Genomic DNA, 11651 nt, shown 5'->3' with positions numbered 1-11651 from the left:
TAAGGATCCCGTTGTATGTATGTAGATGTAAACTTTTGTGGTTGATGGTAGTGCATTTGTGGCAAAGTATGGGGTGAGGTAAGCTGGGGTGTAAGATGGTGGAAAATATTTAATACAGAGTTTCGTTATTTGGCGTGTAGTGTAGATTAGGAGTGTAAGATGCTGTATGTGACTTGTAAAAAATTTTTGTTCATTGAGCCTAGAAGCTTTAGCATAACTAGACACCCTTTGCCTCAGTTTTGATTGTCAAGATATTGCTAGTCTTCCCGTATGTACTAGATAGTGGTTTAAGATAGTTCTGCATGTTGCTTGCAAGATTATACAGAATACAATGTCACCATGGTTCAATACTTAAAGCTTCTACAAACTAGAACTCTGTTATTGGTTTGATTTTATACAAACTTTCCAGAGAAAACTTGAAGTTATTAAGAAAGAAATTCTTCTTCGTTTGGATCAACGAGAGCGAGCTTTGCATGAATTGGATAAACAAAAGACACAGGTGTGTGATGTCATAAATGAGTTATTCCTTTCACAATATGTGTTGTGATGTCATGATTTGAACTTGTTTGTTTTTTTTAATAAACCTGGAATTTGTTTATATGTAAACATAATTTCAAGGTTGAATAACATGGGCTACATCAGCTTACATTGTAAAACATCATGTGATTTTATTTCATGTCAAATTTAAGTTTTGATAAATAATCCTGTATAACCTTTATTAAAAAGTTGCAACTCAGATTTTATTGTAAACTTTTTTTATCTGGCTTCAACACTTTTCATAAAAATAATATAATAAAAATAATAGAAACAATATTAACAGATGAAGGAATTGTATCGTTCGATGGAGGACGATCGCCGTTCACTCATGTGTGAAGTGACTCAGCAAAATAAACTTGTGGACTCATTAAGCCGGGAGAAAACATGTAAGATAGAAATCATATATTGGTTTATAGAAATCATATATTGGTTTATAGCCGTCTTTGCGTTAAAACTCATATTTATAATGTTTTCAAACTTTTTATGTTCTTATATGAAGTGAAAAATTGATTTATTTTTATAATAGGTAATATTTTGGCACAAAATAGAATTTAACAAAACCCAAACTTTTAAATCCAAGACTCCATCAATATGAGAAGATAATTTGTTTGGAATATGATATACCTGTAGTTGTAAGAGCAGAGCTATATGTTTTATGTTTTATTGTTAATGGTTTTGTTTCTTTGTTTGGAATGTTTTATCTGCCACAAACATCACTCATCGGGATATATTGTGTCCGGGGAAAAAGAATTTTAGATGTACAGTTAAAATTATTTGTTTTTAGTTAAAATTATTTGTTTTTAGTTAAAATTATTTGTTTTTAGTTAAAATTATTTGTTTTTAGTTAAAAATATTTGTTTTTTGTTAAAGTTAATTGTTTTTAGTTAACATTATATGTTTTTAGTTAAAATTATTTGTTTGAATTTTTTATATTTAAGTTTTTTGTTTGTTCCAGCTTTACTGTTGGAGAACAAGGAAGCACGAATGATCGTCCATGATTTGGAAGATAAAGTTACGAACCTCACAACGGACCTTGAAACTGTACGTTATTTCTATGTTTGCTATGTTTGGTGTGTTATTTCTATGTTTGGTGTGTTATTTCTATGTGTGATATGTTATTTCTATGTTTGGTGTGTTATTTCTATGTGTGTTATAATCTGATAATTACAAAATTTTGTAATTTACATTACAAACCATTAACACACGTGGATAATGTCTTAGAGTTTAAGAACCACTGGCACTCGGTTGCTTCACTTTTATATTCAATTTGAATTCACTTTTTCACAAAATTAACCAAGGATTTTTACAAAGTTTCGTTGGATTTTAGTTTATTTTCTAATTAATTAGCTCTCACCAAATTAAAATAATTTGAATTTTTACTTCCACTAACCGAGTGATTTGATTGGTTTGTTTTTATCCAATAAGAGCAAATCAAGGTGGCAAGACACGCTATTGGCCGAAATTTCTTCCAGAGTTGGACATACTGACCCCGAGGTTAAAAATCATTTTGTTGGATGTTTTTTACTTAGATTTAGTGAAATTAACATTTGTGTAGCACTGCATGCTGTTCTGTTCACCTTTTTCTTTTTTCTCTCATTTAACCTTTTCCCTTTTTCAGGAATCTAAGAAAGAAAGAGAGAGAATTGAAGAGAGATATAATAAGTAAGCAAATATTTAGATTTCTTCAGTTTATTAGAATTAGAATATTGGACTGATGATGTCATTTTAGACGAAAAATATATCTTATGTAAAACTGCTGGTTGGTCTTAATGTTCGTTTCTTATCCCATTGTTGCATCATAGATACAAATCCACCATCACCTCGCTACAAGCGGACCTTGAAGATAACCGGGGAAAACCCAGATGTGAGGGAATTCCCCTGAAGATGGGGAGATCCCCCTCACCCATAAAGAGGGTGACGATATCTGATTCACCGATAATACACGGGTAAGAGGGGTGGGTGAATGTCCGTAACCAGAAGATACGGGGTTCAAAGCCCAATGCTGCTACCACTGTTGATGTGTCCTTGGGCACGACACTAAATAGCGATTACTCGAAGTCAGAATGCATTAATTAAACAAACAATTAGTGACCACTGGGTGGAGCAATTGTCGTTTAGTGTCTTGCCCAGCGGCAAGTTTACTCAACAACAACAAACCAACTTTATCTCACCCAGATATTCATCCCGACCCCGAAGTTCTTCACCTAAAGTTTACCCCGAGAAAGATCGATGAGTTCAACTCTGCGTTGCTTGCCTCATAAACATAAGATTTCTTGTGTTTTATAAGATATCTATTGTGTTTTATAAGATATCTATTGTGTTTTATAAGATATCTATTGTGTTTTATTAGAAATCTATTGTGTTTTATAAGATATTTATGTAGTTGTGCTTACGCGTTTAATTTTCAGGTAAAGATTTTCAAACTGTTTTTCATGTTATTATTGAATTGCGTCAAGTATCAGTGGAAAAGTTACTGAAGAAATAGAATATGTTTAACTAATAGTTACAACCTGTGTGATGATTATTCATGTACCTCATAATTAGAGATTAATTAAGAAAACATTTTAACAAGTTATTTCATCCTTTTGTTTTTCTTGTAAGCATTCACATAGTTTCCATAGCATTTCGTGCCTTTATAGTTAAGCACTTTAGCGTTTTGTTAGATGCGTGCCAAACTTATTTGAAAAATAAAACTTTGTACTGAATATATGGTGTCTTATTTAATCAGTTAGTTGTTTTATAAAACAAATTTCGATGATCAGCCTCTAATAAGCACAATTTACCTAAATTAGCCCTATTATGTAAAAATAAAATATGTGCGACGTTTAGTTTTGGACAATTTTGCTACATTGAAAAGTTCATGTCCATGGACAAAACATGGATAAATGTAGCTTACTTTATTTTTGCGTGGCCGGAAAACGACAATCGTTATAACACGGGTTTAACACCTCGTGCCAGCTTACGAGTTACCATGCATGTTACTTTGTGGGTAATTATTTTTTTCAATTTGTATGGCTGATAGTTTGGACAATCCAACACTGGTTTTTTAATCAGGATGAAACTTGCGAGCTATCTATGTTGATGCACCTGGAGACATTTCTTGTCCCGTATAATTCCAAATCGATCAGAGTAAATACGACGCAATACATGCTAAATTTGTTTGCGTTGCTGACCCGTTTAAATCACATGTTCTGTATATACAGTGTACTCGCGTATCATGTATGTATTACGCATATTAGTAGTTTAGCACAGTAACGCCCTTATAAGATGTCGCATTTTTTATATTCACTTGTACAAATTATCCGCGTTATTTTATATATATATTCTAATTATCCGCGTTATTTTATATATATATTCCATCTAAATAAGAATAAGAAACATGCATACTGAATAAGTAGTCATGCCCATTGCTGCAACTTCTATATACCGTCAGCGGAACAACTCTAGCGACACCTACTGGTAGCAACCCGATCACCATCGCTTAACCGAACTCCATCAATACACTTGACATGGCAAATCTACTTTACGGATTATCGGTAATTCTGTATTTAGTTTCCAATGGCAAGTTTTTGAAGAGTTTTATTAAAACTGCAATCAACAAAAAAAACGGCAACATTATAAACACGCATTTCATAAACCAGTCGTTGTGTTGATCAACGCCTCGTTCAGGATCCTGTAACAGAGAATTTGCATTAATATTGGAAACTATAAATTTAAATCGTCGGCTTTGGTTTGAAAGCCACTGCACCACGACAAGGTACCGACGAGTTAGCAGTGGGAATGTATGTTTGTATTTTTTTGATTTTTTTTTGTGTCGTTGTGTGTTTATGCAACGCTGCCGGGTTAACCACTACTGTCATTCTGCCTGCAACAATTCTAATGTAACTACATAGAGAAGTAAGAGAGAACCTGTAAAAAGAAAGGGAAGTTCTACACCCTAATGTGTGGGGAAATAAAACCATTTGCCACCTGTAAGAAAATGTGTTTTTTTTGTAGCTATGCCCTATTAAAAGAATAACCCTAAACCCAGCATTGTTGCGCAAAGTTCACATTTTATGGAGAGCCTCTTCGTGGTAAGTCGACAAAAATACGGAGCGTAAAGGGACAGCGCGATTGACAAAAATGATACAACACACGAAGTGCAGCTAATCTTACCAACAAAATGTTGGCCCACGCTCGAGAACTCTCCCCTAAACCTTAACGTGTAAATAATAAATTCACGGTACCGTTCCCAGTAAAACAATTTGTACCGTACTGGTGTTGAAGCTTGTGTTCCATCCACTCCTCTTCGTCCTCTCCATCCGCAGGACCAGGATACATCAATTCCATCTTTCCTTCTTTCTTCGTCTGTTTGAAAACAAGTGTTAATAATTTGTTAGCACACTCATAACAAACCCGTTGTTGCCATGGCTACATACGACTGGACAACCAGTCGTTTAACCTGCTGTAGATAAATATAAGTTAACCCCCAATGGACACGATAAACCGAATCAAAACGTAAATCTCACCTTTTTAGGATTCCTGAAAATGATTCGTGGTATAGTGCGTATATCTCCTGAAGCAAATGTAGAGTTTCGGGCGTTACCCAACCTGTAGCTGAAACTAAACCATTTGATTGCTCTTAACCTCATTACGTGTTAAATACAATATCACATAACAAATGGAACCGGGCCCAGTTCGACAACAAATAATATAAATAAATGGCAACACCGGCCGACAATATGGACAGACACCACAATCAATACGAAGAACAATAACTGCCAAACTCGGCAATCCACAAATCACAACAGAATGTGCAAATCAAACCTTGAACAAAACATGAGCCTCCAAAAAGCTCAAAAACCAAACTAGAAACACAACCACGCGACATCAACACAACATCACACCAACATGAACAACCAACAAGTGAGATGCAAACTTGCAACTGCGGATTAACACCAAACTTTGGGCGAGGAGCTCAGGATAAAAAAGAAACCAATAAGTTATTCTTTTTCGCTTCCAACGAAATTTTCCTAAATTATTTTTCTGTCTTTATCTTGGGGGAGCTATAGATGAAGAAGTCCGCCTTACGGTTTATTGAAAACGTTGATTCTACGATTTAATTATTACGGGCGCCAGTGCTTCCCATTTAAAAATATCTGTGTTTTTTGCAACGTTTTATAACAGAACGCAAAATATCCGATGTTAACCTACGGTTTCCGAAATTCAATACACAACAAAATATAATTGATCTTTTCGATTACAATAACAGAAGTCTATAAATATAGAATTGAAGAAATGAACAAGGCTATAGTAGGGCGGGGAAACTTTTTTCTTCTATTTTCTCGACCCATTTGGTAATATACAAAGAACATTTAAATGATTATAAACCGTATCTCAACTACTCTCATAGAGCGGTTTAAATCAGGATATTTATATATTATGTGTTAAAGTGTTCCATTTTTACCACCCTCTACTACAAAATGAAAATGTAATATAGTAGGGTGGGGGAAGATGGGACACATTTAGCACGTAATATCCAAATATCCTGATTGTGTTTTAAACAATTAACAACGGTCTATTAGAGTCGTGAAGATACGGTTTTATAATCCTTTGAATGTTCTTTATTTACTACCAAATGGAACGAGAGAATAGAATGAAAAGGTGTCCCATCTTCCCCCACCCTACTATATTTAAATAGCGCGGTTGAACTGAGACAATACCAAAAACGTTTGATTTAAACGCTCGGCATCGAGCATGGGAATGATGTTTGAGATTTAATTTGGGATTTACAGTATTTAACGTTGCAATATAAGAGATATCTTCGTGTGACGTATTATAAAGGAATTCCATAACATCATGAATATCTTTTGTAAATGAACAATTCAACGTTCGAGTATGACTTTGTTATACCATTCATTGTCATTGTTACGTCACACTTGGTCTTATGACAACAAAATATTCCCGTTCAATAGAAGCACACGTATCTTCCAGATTAAAGAATTGGTTGACGATCTGGGGGAATCTACAATAAATAGTGAGAAGAATTGCCAACAAAGTTTTTTTGCGTTTATTGTTTTGAATTTGTATATACTTTGACAAGCGGAATGTGTGGTTCAAAATTGGAAGAAATATTAGTTCGGTTGAAGCACTATTTTTAAAACGTGTTGCTGCATCTGGTTTGAATCACGCGAACCAAGTAATATAACTTCGGGTGTAACATTAATAAAAGGCAGTGGTCGTGGATACAGGAACTAAAATATTAATTTCGTTGCGAAAAAATATTCCCAAAATAAGTTGTTGCCATTCGAACCCCTTCCTTTGTCATAATGTCTCATGTTGGCGAACAATAAAAAGCGACGTTTCTTAAATTCACGAAAAAGGTACGCGGTTCTATTCTTACGCAACAAAGAAACGAAGAAGAGCGGCGAGAGGGTTTAAAACGCCCCAACGATTCTCCAAGGGTTATGTTAGCGAGTCACGAGAACGTTTTGTAACACCGGTGTCTAGTTATAAGGCTCTTCTGGCTAACTTATTACAGTACTGACGTTTCGACGTTCTATCAATATTGAACAGGGTGCAATACTTTATTACATCAGGTTGGCCGTTTCATTTTAGATGAGGTGTATTGGAAGTATTTCAGGTTTTAGTGAGGAGTTACTGACATTGTTATTGTGAATGAAAAACTAACTTCTGTAACGATTATAATTTACAGGAGTTGCAAAGTATCGCCTCAATATGAATAAACTTGTGATATTGTGTTTGATTGGAATATACGCAACTACTGGTCATGCACAGACAGGTAAATCTAATATATTAAAACAACAACAATAAACAATAAAAACAACAAGAAAAACCTGATGCTTTACGACGAAAAGTGTAACGAAAAGTGTAAGCATGCCGAGTAAATATTTGCCGCAAATTCAATATTATACTTTTAGTATAAAACTGTGAACCTATTTAGTATAGACAAAATATTGACACCCCATGCTCACTGTCCAGTTTTAACAACCTTCCGTGTATCTAATAAATATAGATGCATTTATCTTTACGTATGAACCTGCAACACCAACTTAAATTCCAGGATTCTTTCCCCCCACAACCGCCGCCACAACAGTAGGGACGTCAACCACAACCGCCGCCATACGACCAGGAACCTCACCCTCCCCACCCAACATTACAACACCAGCACCCCCCCTCAGTTGTTTCCAGGGTTGGAAGGCTTACACCTCGATCACCGGGCCTGAAATTGCTGACGGTAGCAGTGTAGGTCCTTGTCCAGCATATGCCACACAATGCGACCTTACTGAGTACGTTAACGCTCAGCCCAATGGGACATGTAAGTTATAATATAATAAAGAGTTTCGTAGTTTTTTACGCGAGCACTCTTTTGAGTACTTTTTAATCAAACGCGTTTTAACCCCTTTTATTGAAATGAAATCTACAGATCTAGTAGCACTTGATGTATTATAATGCTATGAAAATCATTCAACAACAGTAGTGTTAGATCATGATCACAATTACGAATATATCACAGTTCAAACGATGTTGCTTCAGATTACATTCGCTTCGGTCGCTGCAGTACACCCGCAACACAAACCACCTGCCACGACATCCGCATGGACAACAGTACAGTCGGGATGGTGATCAACTGCAGTGTCTCTGCTTGCAACACCAGTAACTGCAACGTTCCAATGGCATCAAACCAAAGCTGCCCCAAAACGCCATCTAACGGTAAGTTACTTCTCAAACAGATCACCCCTAAAAGTTTGGTGAACCTACGGTACGAATATTTAAATCTCAAGCTTAAAGCGTAGGCGGATGCGAGCCACCACAATGTCGTAATAACTTCAAGATAAAATATAAGGGTTGCCATATCTTTTACACGTTTACGGTTAAGTTTCACGTTTTCCTGTGTTCCTGAAACAGATGTCCAGATTCTTCCAATGTGCACACTGAAACAAACCCTCAACCAATCATTTGAATGCATGGGCCCTTGGTTCAAGGATGCGCCATACAATAATCCCGGGATGTGCAAGTAAGATTAACAAAATGTATATAACAGGGTTGGGAAGATGAGAAACTATTATCACATGATATCCAAATATACTGATCGTGTTTTAAACAATTCTTATCCTTTGAATGTTCTTTGTTTTCCATCAAATAGAACGAAAAAAATTAAAATCAAATGGTATCCCACCTCCCCCCCATCTAACTCTAGCTCTATATTGAAAGAAAAGATACAAAATCAGCCGCCCAAAAATTTACATACGTGGTAACCCACGTATTAAAGAATGCTGTAAACAAACATCCGTGATATAACGACCGTTGTTGCCCTACCAAGAAAAAAATGCATTTCATAATATTCAAACACAAGGAGTCAAAATGTAATCATCCTACTTTTGTGATCCAGGACAAACTTGGACCAAATGGTTCGATGCTTGGGAGGTGTAACTGCCAACTGTTTGTCAGGTTCTTGTCCAACCATCCTCGACTTTATTCCAGGTGTACGAGCAGTTTACCCGGTAAGATAATTGATTAACATCTTTACGAGTGATCAAACACAATTTCAACCATTTAACAGTAAACGTATGTTTAATCATAAGCGCATTTTAACGGCTGTCGTATTGTTTCTATATCCTGCCTATCATTTTTCGCTTCCGTAACCGAATATTCAAACTATTCATATTATTTATTCTGTACCTCCAGACCGTCGTTGCAATTGCAAGAAGCGCCACGAGCCTTAGCTCAGCACTTGGTCTCATCCCAAACATCTCGCAACCCATCATCGACATGATTCAAAACGGTATCTGTCCTTCCACTCTTGGAGTTGTTGACCCAAATTTGTTACTATTGCTTTCAAACCCAATCAAAATCGGACTCCAACAAAACGTGTGTACTGGAGAAATTTTAGACGATCTTATCAAGTGGTCCGTTGAAGCTGCTGTTTCGATGCAAAGGGCGACAACACATGGGGAAATGTGCACGTAAGAGGATAAGAATGTTGGTAGAAATCAGCTTAAGATAATGAAGCTGGGTAATATCATGTTGTTCGTATGGTGGATAAAACGGCAATGTAGACGATTGCCTGACGATTCATTGCGAACTGGATCCTATAATGAGGCGCGTCATGGGACCGGGGTTTAGGCCAGAGTTTGCTGAATACGCATTCACATAACGGTATATATGTGCAAGTTGGAAAGCATGTAGAAATAAATAACATACAACACAACCGGTGGTAACTAAAGGACAAAAGTTTTTCAATACAGCGGTTTGAAATATGGTATTTTAGAAGTGTTCAGTTAAATAATTCAAAACAGCCCTCCAGTAATAACACTCCTATTCGCCCAACAGTGCCATGAACACCTTCGGCACACACATTGTCACAGCATGGCACACCAGATGTTCTGCCGATCGCTTGGACAATCTTCTTAGACTCGCCCTTACACCAGACCTACATCATCTTATTCCTAAGATCCGGATCGGAATCCACGTCGCCATCGAATTCATGCAGAATCTGAAACTGCCAGGATGCCCGAACGGTAAAGTCGTTTGCTATCATGAATGCTTTAGCCTATAGCCTATACGTTATAGTGGTTTGCTATGAGACATAGTGCAACACTGAGGTGCTTGGACGGTGAGACACGTCATACCCTGGTAATATGTTAATGTTCTTAAATGAAACATAAATGAAGATATGCTGTTATCGATCCCCAGTTATTGGCATTTGACCAAATCTTAACCTATTTTAAGATGATTATGACTTCATAAATCGTGACTAAGCCTAACTTATATAATTTTGTGTAGATCGCTTACGTCTACCTGGGCCGTGACAAATAGATTCGGACACACCCTGACGCTCCACGCTTAAATTGCGATGAAACACTCTGACATTTTAAACCACTCCTATATTTTTATAGACTGTATATCTGTCACAGGTTACCCCAATCTAATATATTCAATTATATTCCAACAGTCCCTGTCACCCCTGCTCCTGTGTGTTTTAATGGAACCGTTGTCACCTATCCAAACGGAACCTTCATTTCAAGGAATGGCGGTTACATTCAGTGCCAAATGGGTGTGAATGAGTGTGGAAGCATTCGCGCAGTAAACACGGTTGCACCGGGTCACACAAGTGAGTAGTTTAACTTATATTTGAACGAAAATTGGATATTGTAAATATAGTAGCAAAGGCAGCAGTATAAACGCCGTTGTTTAAAGTGACCCGCTTAAGTTTTTCTCGTTACATTATACAAATGAATGAAACTTATTTAAATTGTATGGAAACTAGAATTAAGCACATTTGTCCAATGCCATGCACCTCGTTCGTGAGTTACCACGTCTGTTACTTTGTAAGTGATTATTTTCTGCGCAGCTGACAAATTAGACAACCCATAAGTGACCACTGGTTTGGAGCAATTTTCAATAGTCGTACACAAAGACAAACACCCCACAATGGTCGCAGCATTAAAGAAACTTGATATTTCAATTCTTCAAATATAAAAAACCTCTCAATTAAACCAGGTTGCGGCCTAACACACAAAATGTTATTTTACACCTTAAGAAACTTTGCTTTTTTCAGTACACTGGGTGACTGGATTCTGCTCACATACAAACTTCCGACCGACATGCGACCAAGTTCGAGCCGGCCCTCAGGTCGTTGGAACCATCGACAGTTGTTCACTTTCATTCTGTAGCACGTCTAATTGCAACAACCCCGATGGTAAGCATTAGTGTAGAGCGTTTTATATCAAAACAGCCATGTATGCTCAAGTCTCCAGTATTTAATATATAGTATAGTAGGGTAAGATGGGCTACCGTTAGCACATAATTTCCCACGTTTCGTAATTGTGTTTTAAACAATTAACGGCACTCTTTTGGAGTCATGAGGATACGGTGATATATTTTTGTAAATATTTTATGTTTACCAACAAATGGGACGAAGAAAGGAATGAAAACCTGTACCGTCTTACCCCACAATATATATCGACACACGAGAAATACATGTATTGACAATAATGAAATTTAACGCATAATAGCACATAGTTTACAATACATCACACCATGCTTGCCCTGAAATATCTTGTACACTTCAGCTTTGTACATATAATACATAAATTATGGTGTTTATAAGG

At 36.5% G+C, this 11651-nt stretch overlaps 2 protein-coding genes across 3 annotated transcripts in view; both read left to right on the top strand.

Annotated features, from left to right (window-relative positions):
- Positions 1-422: 422 nt before the first annotated feature.
- On the top strand, positions 423-3242 carry LOC108950263 (the record flags this gene model as incomplete). Its single annotated transcript, XM_018815514.1, is given in 7 exon segments — positions 423-499; positions 821-923; positions 1493-1578; positions 1963-2031; positions 2156-2199; positions 2340-2483; positions 2713-3242. Coding segments are annotated over 7 exon segments (581 nt in total), but the record flags the coding sequence as incomplete, so codon positions are not given.
- Positions 3243-7176: 3934 nt separating this feature from the next.
- LOC100182302 overlaps positions 7177-11651 on the top strand; it is an 8762-nt gene continuing 4287 nt past the window's right edge. The window contains exons 1-9 of one of the 2 annotated variants that reach the window (XM_002125745.5): positions 7177-7318; positions 7601-7855; positions 8074-8250; positions 8446-8554; positions 8930-9041; positions 9226-9503; positions 9871-10058; positions 10493-10651; positions 11099-11239. In XM_002125745.5, the coding sequence (XP_002125781.3) occupies positions 7255-7318; positions 7601-7855; positions 8074-8250; positions 8446-8554; positions 8930-9041; positions 9226-9503; positions 9871-10058; positions 10493-10651; positions 11099-11239 (1483 nt within the window). In that variant the 5' untranslated portion in view covers positions 7177-7254. The remainder of the gene's footprint in view (positions 7319-7600; positions 7856-8073; positions 8251-8445; positions 8555-8929; positions 9042-9225; positions 9504-9870; positions 10059-10492; positions 10652-11098; positions 11240-11651) is intronic. The other variant, XM_009863053.3, reaches the window with a different exon arrangement.

Source organism: Ciona intestinalis, unplaced genomic scaffold (assembly GCF_000224145.3).
Source record: "Ciona intestinalis unplaced genomic scaffold, KH HT000079.2, whole genome shotgun sequence".
Lineage (NCBI taxonomy): Eukaryota > Metazoa > Chordata > Ascidiacea > Phlebobranchia > Cionidae > Ciona > Ciona intestinalis.
Note: the sequence above shows the minus strand (reverse complement) of the source record. Positions and strands in the feature narration are given on the sequence as shown.